The 19,822-nt window shown below is 35.6% G+C and overlaps 1 protein-coding gene across 10 annotated transcripts in view; it reads left to right on the forward strand.

Moving 5' to 3' along the window:
- The window catches only part of VPS13B (vacuolar protein sorting 13 homolog B), a 795,663-nt gene that overhangs the window by 242,931 nt on the left and 532,910 nt on the right, over positions 1 to 19,822 (forward strand). For all 10 annotated transcript variants that reach the window (XR_005796430.1, XM_040494097.1, XM_040494098.1 and 7 more), the window contains 2 exons: positions 835 to 969; positions 1,945 to 2,118. Coding sequence is in view for 9 of the 10 variants with exons in the window: in XM_040494097.1 (XP_040350031.1) it covers positions 835 to 969; positions 1,945 to 2,118 (309 nt within the window). In the remaining variant the exon portion in view is untranslated. The remainder of the gene's footprint in view (positions 1 to 834; positions 970 to 1,944; positions 2,119 to 19,822) is intronic.

Below are 19,822 nucleotides of genomic sequence, written 5' to 3' on the forward strand. Positions count from 1 at the left end.
TAAATAGGATAACATGCATAATACAGAGTAAGTCCTCAGTAAATGTTAGTCAATTAGGGTTTGTCATTATTATCATTTTAGTGATTTGCAATATTGTCAGTTCTTAAGGTTCCTCTGCCTTTTTGTCACCGAGACGTTAGGCCAAAATGAGTTTTTCCTTTTTGAATTAAGTTTTCCCTACCATTTATATCATGGTAATTATTCTCTTCTGTGCTTCAGTGTCCTTTGGCAAGTAGCACATAGTAGAGATGTTAATATCTACTTTTTTATTAATTGATACAGAATACCTTTGATTTTTCTTATATGCACATGGTATGTCAGTTTTGCTTTTAAGCTATTGTATTTTAACCCAGGAGCTATTTCCAGCTGTCTTGTTTGTCTCTCCTTATTCTACCTGACCAAGGTAGTTTGAGGATCCTGTTTACTCTGAATGTTTCCTGTTTAAATTAAATGTCTCTGTCAAGATGAAATTCAATTTATAAGTTAAATTTGTTTCACAAATAAGTCTCTTACTCTGTATTTTAAAACCAAATATGATATTTTAAAGTTCTTCTGTTTTTTAAGCAAATATTTGTTTAAAATATTTACTCGTGTTTCTTGAGCTTCACTAATCAAAAGCTGCCTACATAGGTGTAGTTATGAGAGTTCAGACTATTTATTTTAAAATTGCATCCTTTCACCTCCTAAATGCTAAACTATGAAACCTAACACAAATACTGTAAGAACATCTGAGGCAGATAATTAAAGTATAATTAAGTTTAAATGCCTTGGTGAAGGAGTATAAAAATTATTTAAATTCAATCGGCTAGTACATTTGCAGTTTTCTTTTATTAGGTGTGAAATCTAAGAATCCCCTGCCAACTCTTGAGGGCTCAATCCAGAATGTTGAATTGAAGTACTGCAGCACATCATTGGTCAAATGTGCCTCTGGGACCATGGGATCAATAAAAATTTGTGCCAAAGCCCCAGGTATGTGCAGCTGGACCGTGTAAAACTTTATTGCCTGTATAGGAGAATTGGCCTTGCATTTTACAAGGAGCGTTACTGAAACAAGAATTTGCTCATTGTTCCTATGAATCAGAGGTTTTAAATTTTTATTTTTACTTAAATTTTTTTTTAATTGTGCCAGGATGATACTTTTTTATTTGTATAAATTAATTTTTATTTAAGGAAAAAACCCCTGCATAGTTAGGTTAGGAGGGAGAAAATTAAGTTTACTCTTACACTGTTGGGGGGGGGGGGGGCGGATAGGAAGTATAGATATATATGACACTTAAAATTAAATTAAAATGTTAGTATAATAAACAGATAACACAACTGTTTTTCAGTTTAAGGTTGTAATGTTCTTCATCCTGCCAATACTTTATTTCATATTTTCCATAAACTACTTGTAATTTAAGTTTTTTAGTGCAACCTAAATTTCTAGGTAAGTTTAAAAAGAGGTACAGATTTTGCTGGATATTTAGAATACAGTATGTTCAAATTGTTTCCTTCTATAGTCTTATCTGAAATGTTCTACATTCATTAGCTAAATATTAACACTTGGTGTAGAGTTAAAAGTGCTTTTAACTTTATTAGTCCTACTTTTTAGAACATAAATGTATAGATAAAATGACCAAATATAACTGAAATGTTATATTATGATAGTATATTTTAAGATCAAGCATCCTCAAGCTACTCCTATATATATATTTTAAAGTTTATTTGAGAGAGAGAGAGAGAACATGAGAGTGTGTGTGTGAGCATGAGAGGGGCAAAGGGAGCGGGAGAGAATCCCAAGCAGGTTCTGTGCTGTCAGAGCCCGATGTGGGGCTTGGACTCAGGAACCCTGAGATCATGACCTGAGCCAAAATCAAGAGTTGGATGCTTAATTGACTGAGCCACCCAGGTACCCCTACTCCTATGTTTTTATATAAGAATTTTTTCATTAATGTTTCTACTCAGGTGACAGTGGAAAAGAGAAGTTGATTCCATTGCTTCAGGGTCCTTCTGACACTAAAGACCTTCATAGTAGCAAATGGCTCAATGAGAGTAGAAAGCCAGAATCTCTCTTAGCTCCAGATTTGATAGCCTTCACAGTCCAAGTTCCACAGTATATGGACTACTGCCATAATTCTGGTGAGTACAAATTTATCATTATTTACTTATTTTGCATTTCCTTTTCCAGTAAGGCTTTTAAAAAGGACTTTTCTTTTAACCAATTTGTGTTCATTGGGATACTCTCTGCGGTTGTGCTCTTTGAAACTTAAGTGTTTTTGTATCATTTTTGATAAATGATGTGTTTGTAAACAATAATGATTTTATTTTATATGAGAAATAATTTCATTTGTAGGTTGTGACAATCTTGGATTCATATCTATTAAATCCAACTGAGTTTTAAAACATACCATATTGGGGCGCCTGGGTGGCGCAGTCGGTTAAGCGTCCGACTTCAATCAGGTCACGATCTCACGGTCCGTGAGTTCGAGCCCCGTGTCAGGCTCTGGGCTGATGGCTCAGAGCCTGGAGCCTGTTTCCGATTCTGTGTCTCCCTCTCTCTCTGCCCCTCCCCCGTTCATGCTCTGTCTCTCTCTCTCCCAAAAATAAATAAACGTTGAAAAAAAAATTTAAAAAAAAATAAAAAAAACAAAAAACAAAAAAACAAAACATACCATATTATGTAATAGGTAGAAAAGAGTAAAAAATTTAAAACATTGGAAACAAAATATTTTTCCTTGAGGTAGTATCACTTTGTGACCCATCATTTGCCATATTAAAATTGGGGGTTTGGGCCTTATCTCTAGTTTTGCAGAAAGAAAGAGATGTTGATAGTGGAATCAAGAAAAAAAATCTGAGGTCAATATACTATTTCTTAGAGTTATATTTTTTTTCTAGTAACATTTTGCCTAGAATTGATTTTATTTTATTCAACCCCAGAATATAGCAAAGCCTCTTCTATTGAGAGGAGATACCAGAAGGATCAATGAAGACTAGGATTAAAAAAAGATAAGTAGAGACCATTATCAGCCATGAATTCGGTTAGTCAGTATGTGGTTAGTAAAGCCAAAGTGGTCAAAAAGTTTAGAAATAAAATTGCTATATACAGATTTCTTAAAAGGGTAAGGGGTGCCAATTAAAAATTAAATGGCTAGTGAGGAAGTGGTTTCAAATAGCTGCCAAAGAGTAGAACTGTCTTAATATTTAACAAGTATTACAACTTACAGAAAATGTTAAGCATTGCTGCCCGGAGTTGAAAGGAGAAACTATGAAAAGATTTGTAATTAACTAACTAGACAGAGTATATGGAGGCAAATATTAGAAGCAGTGCACAAGGACATGAAAAATATTTGAAAGATAAATTTTGTTACAGTAGCATTTCCAGCTGAGTGGCATGCACATTAGAAACTGCAAATTAGTATTCAACAGTGGGTCAGAGAATCCTCTGTCCGCATACTTCTGAAGACAGTAGTCCTCAAAAAGAAGTTTCAGCCTGGTGAAAGTTGGTATGGAACCCAAAGGAAAAATGTGAGGATGAGGCCCAACCCCAACTAAGACTGTGCATATGGATAAAAGATTTGACCTATCTTTTAAGGCAGGGACTGGTAAACATTTTAATAAAGAGCCAAATAATATTTTAGGCTTTGTGGGCTATATTGTCACTGTTTTGGCTATTGACTTCTGTTGTTATAGCATAATAATAGCTGTACACAAAATGTAAATGAGTGGATAGGAATGTATTTCAATAAAACTTTATTCACACAAACAAGGGGTGGGCCAAATTTAGCCTATGTCATTTACTTCTGTTTTAGGGAAAAGGGATTGGTGGTTAAATAAACATTATGCTTTTTAAAATGCCTATTTAATCATGTTCCTTGAATATGCTGCTTGGTGAACTTTTTAAAATAATTATCCATATAGTAGTTTTTGATAGATTTTGTTCTCAAATCATTACATTATTAAAATGTTGTTAAAATGACTGGACCATTCAGTTAGAATTTTGATGTCTAAGAAGGGGCTAAGCTTATTTAAATCTACCACATATTCTTAAGTTGGAGAGGACCCTCTTGTTTTTTGTTTTGCCATATACACAGTTAGAATTGGTCAGTTAAGCTTATAATCTGATCTTTCTCATGACAATATTTATATTATTTTTTTTGTAATTTAAACACATTTCTAGGGTCACAAAAATGTATTTGCATTTCTAACCTTTTATTTAGACCTAAAAGTAAACTATGATTTAAAAAATTATATCTATGATATTTTACAGTAAAGTTTTAAGTTTTTTCTTGCTGTAAGAGATTTTACCTAATCTTCGACATTAGTATTATGTTTAGTGATATGTTTTGGCTTTGTGTGTAAAATTTTAATGTGGTTATGTATTTGATGCTTTGAAATTACTTTTTTGGGTATGTTTTAATCCTAAAGTGTAATGTGTTTTTACTTAAACTATTTACATAGTTAAGTTAGGGTATTTTTAAATTTAAATTTGTCATCCATCTTGGAACTGCCACCCACATTAATGGTATTTATGATATGGTAATGAGAAGACTTATTTTTTAAAGCTAGTTTTAAAATAGTATTGATTAATCTTTTGTTCCTGTAACAAGATTTAAATTGGAGATGGAGGTGTGTCTGTGTATGTATAACTCAGTAGTAGACAAATCTTCAGTAAAGTCTTGAAGGATTGTTAATAAATTATTTCTTCATTTAAAATTTATTTACTTAAGTATCACCCTTTTAGCAAGTACTTTCATGGCCATCGTATGCAAATTTTGTCTCTCTTAAAAACACAGGTGCAGGTACACACTGGCACACACACATCTTATTTTTCTACTCTTCACTTTTTCTTAGTACTTTTCATAGTTTACCATAATATATATGTTGCTGATTTCTCTTGTTGATTTTTCTCCTGCTCTTAGAATTTATGCTTTATTTAGGCATGAGTTTTTGTCTGTTTTGATTACTACTGTGTTCCTAGTGGCTAGAACAATATGTTGCATATAGTTGGCTGTCAACAGATATTGAATGAATGAATGAATGAATGAATGAACAAGCAAGTGATGATTACAGATTACATTTACCTTTTAGTTTTTGAGGTCGGAGCACCTAAGGGGAATGACACAGAGTCAGAATTAGGTATTAATATTAATTAATACCATAATTAGGTAAAAAAGGACTGAAAGAAATCTTACGGTGTTAGTAAAACTCATTATAAAAATACAGTGTTTCTTAAAAAAAGATTCTGGGTAGTTAAATACTTCTAGTTGAATAATTAGAGGGAAGCACAGTAATCCTTGCTGTTTCACAGATTTCCAGGTGAGGTTGTTAATGAACGTTTCCCATAGGTTTATAGAATTTGAGTGAAAAATATTTGAAAATGGAGTCATAAGTATCAGCCAGGTGATGGGAGACAAAATGTGTATTCTGGTGGTGTCTGGTGATCATTCTAAGTGGCTTTTGAACATCATGTGTGGAAGACAACTGCCCTTAGCATATGCTCCCAAATTGAAGGTGAGGATTAAAACTAGGGGCCAGCAAATGTTTGGGATATATTATAAAAGTCAGTATGTTGAGCTTCCAACTTCGGCTCAGGTCATGATCTCACAGTTCGTGAGTTCAAGCCCCACATTGGGCCCTCAGCTGTCAGCAGAGCCCTCTTCGCACTTGAGATCCTCTGTCCCCCCTCTCTCTCCCCCACCCATGCATGCGTGCTCTCTCTCGCTCGCTCGCTCTCTCTTTCTCTCTCTCTGTCTCAAATAAACATTTTAAAAAACAATAAAAAAATTTAGAAAGTAAGTTTTGAGAGAAGGTTGGTTAGGATAAAGAGGCAGAATTCTTTTCAGTGATGTCTACACCCAATGTGGGGCTCAGACCTACAACCCCAAGATCAATGCTATTGCTTTTCTGACTGAGCCAGCCAGGCACCTAGAGAGAGAGTTTTTTGACATAGATTTCAGAATCTGAGGGAATGGACAGCTTTTTAGAAATGGGAATTAGGTATTAATATGACTGAAAGAAATCTAATGGTATTAGTAAAACTCATTATAAAAATAGTTACTTTACAATTTAAAATTAACTTTCATATATATTTTTTTATTTGTTTATAAAACAGGTTTGTTTTCAGCAAAGCAAATGTTATTTGTTTCTTAAGAGAAGCATGTAGAGATCTAGAAGTTGTCCAAGTGCTTAACAGGTCAGACTGTGAACTTTATCTGGAGCTTCTAACTACTTAACATTTCCCGCTGTCCTAAGCTGTTTATCATTTTGTCTTTTAACCTTAGGGTCCAAATTACTAAACACTGCAGACCTTAGCCCTTAAAAGTCCTTCACTTTGAGGAGCTCCTTCCGTATTTCATACTAAGTAAACGCTGTCAAAAGAGGCATACTTTAATGATGCCACAGCATTTCTTTGTCTTTGAAGCCTCAGCAACTCCCTTTGCATATGCCCCCCCACCCCAATCGCTGTCTCTACTTGACTGACTCATTGCAGTGAAGTAGCTGAAGGCTTTTGAGGGAGTCCATTGTGTCAGCCCACATTCTGTATTGTCCGTATTCACAGGAACTGGTTAATGACACTCCATTTTCTTATATTTATATAGACCCTAGGAATCAAGTAGAGGAATAAGATGCTTTGTGGCTCCTTCAGAGGTAGAAACACTTGGTGACCATATTGATGTATGTAAAATATCTTAAGAAGATGGGTTCTAAACATTTTCCCCCTGTCTTTTAAATGTAGACTGGCTCTTCTTCATATGCTGTATTTTGCCTGTGGTTTATAGCAGGTTCTGTTTTTTTTTTTTTTTTAATTTTTAAATTTTTTAATGTTTATTTTTGAGAGAGGGAGAGAGACAGAGGGTGAGCAGGGGAGGGGCAGAGAGAGAGGGAGACACAGGATCTGAAGCAGGCTCCAGGTTCTGAGCTGTCAGCACAGAGCCCCATGTGGGGCTCGAACTCAGGAACCATGAGATTATGACCTGAGCCTAAGTTGGATGCTTAACCAACTGACTGAGCCACCCAGGTGCCCTGCAGTTCTGCTTCTTGAAAAGTTTTGAGTCCTTGTTAATCTTGGTATTAATGTCAGAATAAGTTTTGAGGTGTCTGCTATTTAAGAACATAAAATGATTACAAAGTACTCTATGAATTTAGAATCAAAGGAACTTAGAGGTCTTCCATTTCAATTTCTAAGTCAATGCTAGGACTTTTATGTGGTTCCCTCTCTCTGTGTGCTCTAGGTCTTTTGGCCTTCTTTGAGTGTCTCACTAATGACTGTGCTTTTGGATATTGCTGTCTTTCTTATTTGGGATCCTCACAATTAACCTTACCCTTTTAACCTTATACCTGTTTAATTCTAGCTCAGTCTTAAGATCATAGCACAACTACTACTTCTGCAAGAAGTCTTCCCTGATACTCCTTTCCCCCATTCCCCACCACCCAATTCAATTAAGTAGCTCTCTTACATTCATTTTTATAGTCCACTGTACTTCTCTTTCATAACACTTAATGACAGTATATATTTACATAGTTGGGTGGTTTGAATGCTATCTTTCTTCACCACTTGACAGTGAGTTACATGAGGACAGAGTTAGTTACTAGTTGCTTATCATTTTGTCTCTAGGAGTTAACATTGCCTGACATAGGGAATGCTTTGAGAAGTCATTTGGTGAATGAATGAAGAAATGAACATTTATGACAGATGGTCAAGTGTAGGAGCGTATTTGATAAGTAGTTAATCCGTTAATAAATATTAACAGCTTTCCTCTTTCTCTCCCTATGTTTCTCCCTCCTTTTTCTTCTGCTTATGTACATATCTATCACTGGAGAGAATATCTACCAGATCTTTCTTTGTTAGGCAGCTCTAATTATTATTAGATCCTCTGTTGAACTGTACCTTCTATTTCATGGTCTAGTTTTAGTGTTATGACATGAAATAATATACCAGCCTTAAATATACCTGACAAAACTTATTTTTCTTTACTTTATGTCTCACTCTAAGTATTCATCCTCTTTAGTTGTTGGAACTAACCCTATGACATACCGTTTCTGTTGAAACCTTAGTCTTTCTTGGCCTCCAGGTGTTAGGAGATGAGTCTCTGTAGGTCTTTTGGATTTTTGCATATCTTGTGAATGGTGGCACTGATTGCCCTTTGTTCTGGACTGTCTATTCAAGGATGTTTGTGTAGTCAACAGCCTTGGAAAGATAGATTTAGTGTCCCTCTGCAACCAGTGAGGAGGGTATGTTAACTGTGTGTTATAAAAGATTTGGTTCTTCAACTCACTGTTCATCTCTTATCCTGCATCGCTCTGCATGTGCAGACTTCAGTCTGGATACGTCTTTGGTGTCACCTCTGTGAAACTTGGCAGAGGGAACTGATGCAAATGTGTTGAAAGTTGTGCTGCTTGCTGTGCCATGAATAATAAAATCCTTTATCTTGACGCAGGAGTCTCTTGTCTTCTGCATCATTCATAACTGTGGTAGGGTAAAATCTTAGGCTCACAATTCTTGACACCAGAGCAGTGTGGTTTCTTGTTTCTCCTTGTTGAACCATCTTCGTGTCTCTCCTCAAATATGGTAGCCCTCCTCATCTGCTGAGGATATGTTCCAAGACCCTCCATGGATGCCTGAAACTGCAGATAATACTGAATCCTATATATACTATGTGTTTACCTATACATAGGTATATGATAAAGTTTAAGTCATGATTAGGCGTAATAGATTAACAACAGTAATAATAAAATAGAGCAATTATGCAATATACTGTAATACAAATTTTACGAATATGGTCTCATTCTCAGAAAATCTTATTGTAGGGGCGCCTGGGTGGCGCAGTCGGTTAAGCGTCCGACTTCAGCCAGGTCACGATCTCGCGGCCCGTGAGTTCGAGCCCCGCGTCAGGCTCTGGGCTGATGGCTCAGAGCCTGGAGCCTGTTTCCGATTCTGTGTCTCCCTCTCTCTCTGCCCCTCCCCCGTTCATGCTCTGTCTCTCTCTGTCCCAAAAATAAATAAACGTTGAAAAAAAAATTAAAAAAAAAAAAAAGAAAATCTTATTGTACTGTACTCATCCTTACGATATAAGATGATAAAATGCCTATGGGATGAAACAAAGTGAGGTGAATGATACAGGCATTGTGATATCAGGCTACTGTTGACATTGTGAGGATATCAGAAGGAGCATCATCTACTTCTGGACTGTGGTTGATCGTGGGTGACTGAAACTATGGAAAGTGAACCTATGGATAAGGGAGGACTACTGTATGTTTCTTTCCTTAATACCTTCGTCATTCCTGAGATTTTGTTACTGTCCTCTCCTTTAAACTTGTATGTTGTAATCAACACTACTGTTTTTAGCAACCAACCATATGTTATATCTTTTCTTTTGAGATCCAGACTCCAAATTTCAACAATCTCTTGACCATTTCCCTGTGGATATTTTAATGGTGCCTAACACATTTAAAACTAAACTCAATGTAATCCCTCCACCCCATTTCATACTCCATTATTCACTATTTCAATTAATGGTACTATTTTCCCTCTTAATGCTGTAAATTTCAGCACTAGTTCAGTTGTTCCTTCTTTTTCCTCCTGCATATGGTAGATGTTCCATAAAAGCTTTTTTTTTTCAAACTTAATAGTCCAGGCTAAACATAATAAATTTATTTTAGTCATTTCCCATATGATTTGTGTTGAGATTCATTGCCACACTGATTACTTCCACTACTTGTTTGAAAATGTCTCTCTTAAAATTTAACACAATCCTCCACATAGCACAAAGTGAAGAATATATTCCCAGATTGGTGTAGTGAACTTCTATTTAGTTACTATTTGTTTTGAGTTTATGTGCCACTGGAAACAAGAATTATTCTTTACACAAACTACTTTTAAGACAGTTTTTCATATTTCATGTATCTATATTAGTTTATGAATTTACATGAAGAACTTCACACTTTTTTTCTGTGAAATTTCATATAATTGATTTTGCCCCACCGTTAGTAAAGAAGATACCTTTGACAGTATCTGGTTGACTGTAGTTATTTGTACAAGTAGGATGAACATGCTGTTTTTGCTTTTATATATAAAATGCAAAAAAAAAAAAAAAAACCCGTTTCTTCCTAAGATTAGAAAACTAGAATTACGTGATTATGATGTTATTTTAAAATAATGAAAAACAAGTGTTCGTCCTAAAATGTCATTTAAATATAATAGTTTAAGCCAATGTTCCTATTCCCCAGTGTAATCAGTTTGAGAAATAAACACAAAGTTTTCAACTTTGCTAGGTTGTCCTGTATTAAAAGTTGTATTTTACCCATCAAATGTAAGCAACTTTTGATCACTGTTATTGGAAAAGAAAGTCACAATTACAATTATTGTCTCTGGAAATTCAGTTAAATTGGTGGGTAGTTTCCTTTCTTGATTAAAACATACCAGCAAACACACACAATCTTATTTCACCATTCATGTTGGTTGGTTAGAATGTGAATTGCTAAGGAGTTTCTAAAATGGAGGCAGTACTTTAGATTGTAAAATTTAATTTATGGGGAATGTTTTTTTGTTCCAAAAAATTCTCCTTATAATATAGAATTAAGTGAATTGCCTTGAAGTTATGTTTTTAGTATTTTTGACAGGACACATGAGTAAGAATGCTTATATATTGTAGCAATTAAAGACAATTCACATTTGTGGTTTGGGCATAAATGTGTAAAAATTATACCCATCTATCTTATTACATTTCCTCTCTCCTCCCCAGGGACTTTACTATGTACTTTATCTGTAATTGTTGCCAGTTTTCTATCATGTTCCCACTGGGCTTCTGGTGCAAAAAATCTTATCCTCTTGATGACAGAGCTTGCCTGAATGATTTCATGCTCCTAGCATTTTTGTTCACGGGAATTAGGGGCAAAATGTAACTACAGCTGAACAGAACGTCTATTTTTGTAATTTTGGAGTTTAGGCCCTGTTATTGGAACTAAATGAAGAGATGCAGGTGTTCTCCAGTCCAAGCCCTTTGGGAGTTTTGATGGTAGATGCTTGAAAAGAAAATGCATGTGTTTCCAGAGTCAAACAGCAGCTGTGAGACAAGGATTTATGTTTTTCTCAGAACTTTGGGATTTCAAAATGTTACATTTAATCACAAGCACAGAAAGGGGAGCAAATGTTAAAGATGTTACGCATAAAAGTAAGTTTACTGATCTCTTTACCATACGAACTAGTTGTGGGAATATAGGAGCAAAGTGATTTTTAATCGTAATATAAACAATTTGTAAAGGATTATGATAGTTACCAGGACACAGCCTTTTGAGAATGTTGCATTTGTGTCGTAGAGAATTTTTTTATCCTACTAATTACTGAAGTTTTTTTTTTCCCATTTAGACGTACATGTACACACACACAATGAAAGATTTGCTAAAGTATTTGCCGAATGCGTTTTGACCATAATTATTTTTCGAAAAGTTTAAGTGATATCTTGTAATAGCACAACACAATGTTTTCAGGTAGAAGAAATGTAAATTTCTGTCTCAGCTAGTAATCAAGGGAATTTCCAAATATATTTAAAACATATATATATTAGAGCTGATACATATTTCATAGTATTACTGTGTCTAGAAAGTACCCTGTTTTAATCATGTTTTCCTTCAAAACTTAAGGTTTTTTTCTCTTGGGTCTTCTTTCCCACCTTGTTGTCTACATCCAACTGATGACTATTCATTTAAAAATTTTCTTTGCTGTAAGCCTGTGTGTGTGCAGTTCTGAAGCTGGGAGTGAATCCTTTATTGTGCCTCAGAATCTAACCTTCTCCCTGATTGAAATATTTCCTGGATGCCATGATGCTAGGAGACAGGAACAGCCTCAATAGCAGCAGGAAATTACTTTGTTTCTTTGAAAGGTCGCAGATTCTGGAGGCAAGCCAATGGGAGATACTTCTTAAGACTGTTAGTGACCAGTTGTTTCCTTCATTTACAGCACAAGGTCAAAATTTTGCATTTTTTACTGCCTCTATAGTAAAAAAAGTGGCAAAGTAAAGAAGTAGTAGCTTCATAGTAAATTGCTGTACAAGAGGTGTTTCAGATTGAATGGACTTCAAGCAAATATCACCATTAAATGTGTAATGTTTTGGGGGTGCCTGGGTGGTTCATTTCATTAAGCATCTGACTTAGCTCAGGTCATGACTTGCAGCTTGTGAGTTCGAGCCTCACGTCATGCTCTGTGCTGACAGCTCAGATCCTGGAGCCTGCTTCAGATTCTGTGTCTCCCTCTCTCTCTGCCCCTCCTCTATGTGCGCGCTCGCTCTCTCTCTCAAAATTAAATAAACATTAAAAAAGTTTAAATGTGTAACGTTTTGTTTATATATATGTTTTAAAGTTCATTTATTTTGAGAGAGTGAACGAGTGCAAGCAGGGGAAGGGCAGAGAGAGAGAGGGAGAGAATCCCAAGTAGGCTTCCAGTTCAGCCCTGAGCCTGCACTCAATCCCACAAACTATGAGATCATGACCTGAGCTGAAATCAAGAGTCAGATGCTCAGCCTACTGAGCCACCCAGGCACCGCCCCTGTTTTGTATATTTTTATATGAATCAAAAAGATAACATTATCATTTTAGTTTATGTTTTAGAATATGATATGTTTTCAAAGTGAATTTTTGTTTTTGCATTTCCTATCCAGATTTAAAGTTGGCTGTATGGTTGCTGCCATGTTGGCCAAAAAAGAATAGAAGCCTTAGTAAACCAGTAGGAATTGACTTATGAAACACTTAGAAGTGAAATTCACACCAGTGTTTACTACCTGACTCTTCCCTGTTTGTCTCACCCCTTCTAGAACAAGATTGATTCTACAGATGGCTTTTGCATTTCTTCTAGTCAATACAGTATACACAGGAATCATCCTTATGCCATTGCTTTGTTTTGTGAATAAATGATGAAAGTCAGCTATCCATTAATGTATGAGAGTTTAAGCACTTTTTTGGGAGACTTTTTTTTTTTTCACCTTCCTCTGACATTAGCCTTTATTATTCTCCTTTACTTTCTCTCTTCCCAATCAAGAACTCCCTTCTAAGTAGCACTTGGACCATACATATCACATGACAAACAGTCCTAACTATTTATAGGATTCCTTCCTCATGAGAAACTTGGCACTCCTAAGGGCAGTGATCATGACAAGTACATGATACGTATTTGGTACATACAGGATAGTTCAAAGGCAATGATTTTTTTGCCATTTGGGGATAGCCTTATTATCTACAGGCCCACATCATTTTAATGCTAAATTGGTCTGTGGATGGTGGTGGCGGGGGTTGGGGTGGATATAGTCTAGCTTCAGCCTGTTAAAGAATAATGGGGAAAAGAAAGTACAGTCATGACCCTTGTATAGATATGAAATAGACAAATCTTAAAGATTACTAGCATCATTATCAATGAAAGAACCAGGTACATGTTACAGCCAGATCAAGGAGAATTAAAAAAAAAAAAACCCAGACATTTATAGATCAGTAATACTGCAATAAATTTGGAAATGGACACAAAACCAGCTTCTTCCATAGTGGGGAAGGGCGGTCTATTGAACTTCTACCTGACAGAATTTATTTACATCTATAGTCAATAATTATTTTGCATTGTTACCAGTTATGTACAAGGTACAGATTTGTAAGAAAGCTAAAGGCACTGAAATCTGCAGAGTCTCCATAGAATCAGACTCAGATAACCTGGAGGAGTGTACTCAAAACAATGCAAAGCTTTTCATTGAAGCACAAGTTTTTTCATACAAGCCTTACTAAATTCCAGATGGCTAGGCTATTTTTAGCTGTGGGTGGTTTAAATATAGAGGCAGGTCAAAAGTAATTTTGTGAGGCAGAGATTCAATACATGGAGGGAAAATTAAAGGGAAATAATGCCACCGGCAGAGGGCAGTGATGAAGTAACAGTTTCCTCATGTTCAAAAGTAGTGATTGTTGAATAATTGTGGGCTAATTCTGTAGACTATACTTGAGTTAACTTTTGAAATCTTGTCGTATAAAGGTCTCTTCAGCCAGGTGCTTTGTCAATACCTACAACTTTCTAGAAAAAAAGGCGTTTCGTTTTTAAGTAAATAAAATGTTCTAAACTGATTTTTAAGTAAATAATGTGTTCTAATTTATTAAAAAGCTTCTCCGTGGAAAGTATTCATACAGAAAATATCTGAATATGTACTCTGTGTCAGGTACTGCTTTAGGTATAGGGGTGTGTGTGTGTGTGTGTGTGTGTGTGTGTGTGCGCGCGTGTGCGTGTATAAGAAGGAGGAGTTCCCTAACTTCACAGAGGTAACATTCTCGATTTTAACTTTTTAATTTTATTTGCTAATTTGTTATATTGCATTTTGCTTATGAGAATTAAGTGTTCTATGTAGTGTTATCAAAGCTAGAAGGGGCCTCTTCAAATGTAAAAATTATGTCTTTTGTGATTTTTTTCCACTGACCAGATAGAATTCTGAAATAATGTGAAAGTATTTGTAAGAGTATACTACACAAAGTTGTGCAGAGCTCGATTACCGATAAATTACAAAAACAAAAATAGAAATTCACCACAGCAAAATGTCCAAAGGAGACAAGAGTAAGACACAAATGATAAACACATGAAAACCTTGAAACTAATAACTAAAGAAATAGATATTTAAAAAGGAACACTATTTAACCTGTGAAATTGGTATTTGATAAATTGTAAAACTGAAAACTGAGAAATTGATGAGATGAATACTTTCATAAAGTTCTGGAAGGACTGTGAATTGGTACAGATTCTCTGGAAATCAATTTAAAAAAATTTATTAAGGAACTTAAGAGTGGTCATTTCTCATAATCCATTTCCAGACTATAAGGGACTAATCCAAGATCTGTTTAAAGAATTGTATTTAAAACTTAAGGGTATTCATGTCAGCTTATTTATAATAATCATAGGTCATCTTTGTGGTCCAATAGTAGGCAAATTATAAAATAGAGTATATCCATAGAAGAACATTTTTTAAATCAGCCAATAGAAAATACATATATCAGAAAGTATTCATAATTAAAAGCTTATAAAAATATAAACCTACATATGATAAATTTAGTTTTAAATACTCCCCCCGATACACATACATACACACACACTCATGTATTATGTTCATAGAAAAATTGCTAAATTTTGAGACTATCAATGCTTGCTGCTTGATGTGATTCTGAATCCTTTCTCATTCATATTTGTATTCTTCTATGATAGTTGATGTATTTTTGCAAACATAAATATTTTAAAATACTTATTTTCCAAAGCACTTATTTACAACTGAGTTGTTCATTGTTATTGTTTTGCTTAAAGTATGCATTCTTGCACATTAATTTTTATATATAAACTTTAATATTTAAATAAAGTTTAAATTTGAAAGCACCTACGTGCCCTGAAATCCACAGCATATACAGTTCATTTTTTTTCTTTTTTAACCATTTTTGAGAGTGAGAGAGACAGAACATGAGCGGGGGAGGGGCAGAGAGAGAGGGAGACACAGAATCCGAAGCAGGCTCCAGGCTCCCAGCTGTCAGCACAGGGCCCAACGCAGGGCTCCAACTCACGGACTGCGAGATCATGACCTGAGCTGAAGTCGGACGCTCAACTGGCTGAGCCACCCAGGCGCCCCTACGGTTTAGTTTTAGGTTTTGTGGGGGCTCCTGGGTGGCTCAGTCGCTTAAACATCCGACTTCAGCTCAGGTCATGATCTCACCCTTGGTAAGTTTGAGTCCTATGTCAGGCTCTGTGCTGACAGCTCAGAGCCTGGAGCCTGCTTTGAATTCTGTGTCTCCCTCTCTCTCTGCCCTTTCCCCGCTCATTCGTTTTCTTCCTCTCTCTCTCTCTCTCTCTCTCCCTCCCTCCCTTCCTCCCTCTCTCTCTCTCTCATAAATAAATACATAAATTAAAAAAAAGGCTTGAGGGTTTAAGTATATATCTGAATAAAATACCAGATTTCAAGACAGTATAATTTGCATTTCACCTTAAATAGTTTTAGTCTAGTGACTAAAATGTTTAAAATCACTTAATTTTTCCTATAATTTGTTTTCTATTTATAATTAAAATATATTTTTTCTTTAAATATAGTTGAAATTTTAGCATTACTCAACTCTCTGGGATAGTACAATACCAAACCTTCAGTGAGTTTTGATTTAAGTATTTACTTGAAAGTTACCTCTTTAAAATATTTGAATGCATTTTTATGTAAGAACAAAGAATTGTCATGGTTAAAATCCAAAGCCAACTCAGATTTTTTTTTTTTTAATGTTTCCTTATTTATTTTGAGAGACATAGAGTACAAACAGTGGCAGGGCAGAGAGTCAGGGAGAGAGAGAATCCTAAGCAGAGTCTGACAAGGGGCTCCAGCTCACAGACTGTGAGATCATGACCTGAGCAGAAATCAAGAGATGGACACTTAACTGACTGAACCACCCAGGCACCCCGAATTTTTTGGTTGTTGTTGTTAAACTCAACAATGAAGTTGAGATATTCTAACCTTTTAATGAAAACTAGTAGTCAGTACTTTAGATAGTACTTTATTGAAAAAATAAATCAGTAAACTTAATACTTAAAATTATTCTATTTAAGGTAAAAGTTGACTTAGGAGAATGGAACTGTAAAAAGATATTTTTATTAAAAAATTTTTTGAAAGTTTATTTTGAGAGAGAGCAAGGAGGGGAGGGGCAGAGAAAGAGGGTGAGAGAGAAAATCCTAAGCAGGCTCTGCACTGTCAGCAAGGAACTGCATGTAGGCCTTGAACTCACAAACCCTGAAATCATTAGCTGAGCCAAAATCAAGACTTGGACATTTAACCGACTGAGCCACCCAAGCACCCAGTAAAAAGGTGCTTTTAGAGACATTTAAAGATATTTACTGACATTTCTGTGACATCAGAAGTTGATAGCAGTATTGTTTTTTATTGTTTTTACCCTCATTTCCAAGTATAGCTGACCCTTGAATAATACAGGGGTTAGGGACACTGATTCCCCACATAGCTGAAAATCCATGTATAACTTTTGACTCCCCCAAAACTTAACTACTGATAATAGCCTGCTTTTCACTGGAAACCTTACTGATAACAGAGAGTTGGTTAACATACACTTTGTGTGTTACATATATTAACTTTTTATAATAAAGTAGGCTAGAGAAAAGAAAATGTTACTAAGATCAAAAGGAGAAGAAAATTCTTTTATGGGTTGTATTTGTCAAAAAAAATACATGTAAATAAATTTGCATAGTACAAACCTGTTGTTCAGGGGTTAACTGTAGTTTTCTTGTTCTTTTTTTTCCCACTTAACATGTTACTTATGATTATTATTTATGATTAGGATTAATTCTGGACTCCAGTAGAGAGTAGAACATTTTCTTGGAGAGTCTGGATAGGAAGTGACAGGAAAAAGAAAAGTCAGGAATTTCAGTATGCTCCTGATGAGGTTTTGGGGTGATGGTGGGGTTTGTGGAGTTTGGAGCTGACGGCTAAGAAAGAATTCTTGAAGATGTCTTTGGTGCAAAAAGGTGATTTTATTAAAGTACAGGTATGGGATCTGTGGGCAGGAACAGCTGCTCTGGGGTTGTGAAGGGTAACTGGTTAGATACCATGGACTTAGGGGAGATAAAGTCAAAAAGAAAGTTTCCAAACTTCTTGCTGAAGACTCAAAGATTACTGAAGGCCTACCTCTTGTCAAGCTAAGTTGTTTTTCCCTCTGTCAGAACGTTAACATTAAGTTATAGGGGGTTCCTAGAGAAATGTTTAACCCTGCCTTTGCCTCAAGTACTGGTCAGAGGGCTGCAGGCCATAAGGAAATTTTTATTTATTTATTTATTTATTTATTTATTTATTTATTTATTTATTTATTTATTTATTTATTTATTTAAATATGAAATTTATTGTCAAATTGGTTTCCATACAATTTACCTGCCATTTCCTTCTTGCCTTTGTTCCCGACATCACATGGAGGGGAGGGTGATACTGGGGTTCCAGGAAACTGAGTCTGTCTATTGGTTTCTGGAGATTAGGCTATTGAGAAGATTGTCTTTTTCTTATAATTTACTAAGATATTTGTAAACTGATGGAGACTTTATCAGTTTAACCATTTGTTTTCTGTCCTTTCTTGTGTCCTTGAGCAGCCAGGAATGCCTGAGGAATATCACACCTATCCCACCTGGGGGGGAGTGGGGTATACTCCCTTTGCTTTGCCCTCAGCTTGCCTTTTGCTCCCTCATCACTCCAATATGTGAGCATGAAATTTTATGAGATAAGTTATAATTGATGAAAGGCAGGCACAGCTTGGTGAATAATACTCTTTGGGGGAGGAAAGGTAGTGATGGGCCTAAAACTGACAGGGTGATAGGCAGCCACTGAATGGAGAAGGAAGGAAAAATAGACAACGTTAAACTAGAGTTTACTGGGTAGGAGGTTTTTTTTCTTAATTCACTTTGATATTATTAAATCATTAATTGCCAGTTAACTTTAAAATAAGATTTTAATTACTAATCCTGTGTAAATGCATATATTTTAAGGGAGAGGAACTTTGAAGATCATTTCTAGTCCATAGAAAAGAATAAAGCAAACATTTTTCAGGTGGTCAGATATCACCAGGGTCAAATAGGTAGTGAGTGGAAGAGATCAGACAGACTGTCTTCTTGTCCTATGTTCTTTTTATTATGTATATTCATTTAAATGGCCCTTTTCAGGTAACTAAGTAGTTATCTTCACTCCTTCTGCATGTATTTACTTTGTACTGGAACCTTAGGATATGAAGATGAAAAAGACTAATGAACTTATAGTTCATTGAGGGAGATTTATAGATAAAGCATATAATTAAAAGATAGTTTAAACATTGTTATAAAACAAAGTAGTGTGAATTCACATTGAAGGAAGTCTTTACTTAGACTTGGGAAAAATTTCCTGGAATCAGTCATGTCCAAGATGAGAAGTTAATTATGAGCTAGAGGAGAAATAATGCATTAGGTTTCAGGAAGATGCAACTAAGTTCCCTGGAATGGCAGCTTAGAATGGAACAGGAGCATGATAAGAGTTAATGCCCGATTAGGTTATGAAAGGCCTTGAAAACCATTTTAAAGGTTTTGGACTGAAGGCTAAAGGGAGCAATTGCAACTTTTTAAAGTCATATTTATGCTTTAGAAATCAACTTAGGGAGCAGGCTGGGTGAGGGTAAAAGCCAGGAGGCAGGGAGATCAAGTAGGAGAATGTTGGAATGAAGAAAAGGATAATGTCAATGAAGAGAGTTACATTTTTGAGATTTTAATGTGTTGGAATCAGTAGGAGTTGATAGTTAATTGAAGATGAAGGCTAAGGGAAAGGGCACACAGTAGGCAACCCCCCAGTGTTCTACTTTAGAGAGCTGGGTACTCAGTAGGGCACCTTTCACTGAGATGAGGAATGAAGGAACAAAAAGCAGGTTTTATTTAGGGTGATAGAGGCAATTGGTATAATATTAATATTTTGCTAGTTCTTCCTATGTGCTAGGTATTATTCCAAGCATTTTAAGTAGAGCCCTAAGCAGTTTGACTCTAAAAATCATACTCTTAACCATTATATGAAAGAGCAAAGACTATGGAGAAAATCGGACCGACCCTAAATCATTGATTATTCAGTTTATGGCTACTAGCTGCATGCACGACAGTGTTAGAGACTGATAAAAAAGGTATTCACTGGGGCACCTGGGTTCCTCAGTTGGTTAAGTATCTGACTTTGGCTCAGGTCATGATCTCTTAGTTTGTGGATTTGAGCCCCTTGTTGGGCTCTGGGCTGAGAGCTCAGATCATGGAGACTGCTTTGGATTCTGTGTCTCCCTCTCTGCTCCTCCCCCACTTGTGTGCGCACTC

Source organism: Herpailurus yagouaroundi, unplaced genomic scaffold, assembly GCF_014898765.1.
Source record: "Herpailurus yagouaroundi ecotype Mexico unplaced genomic scaffold, PumYag 186, whole genome shotgun sequence".
NCBI classification, from domain to species: Eukaryota; Metazoa; Chordata; class Mammalia; order Carnivora; family Felidae; genus Herpailurus; species Herpailurus yagouaroundi.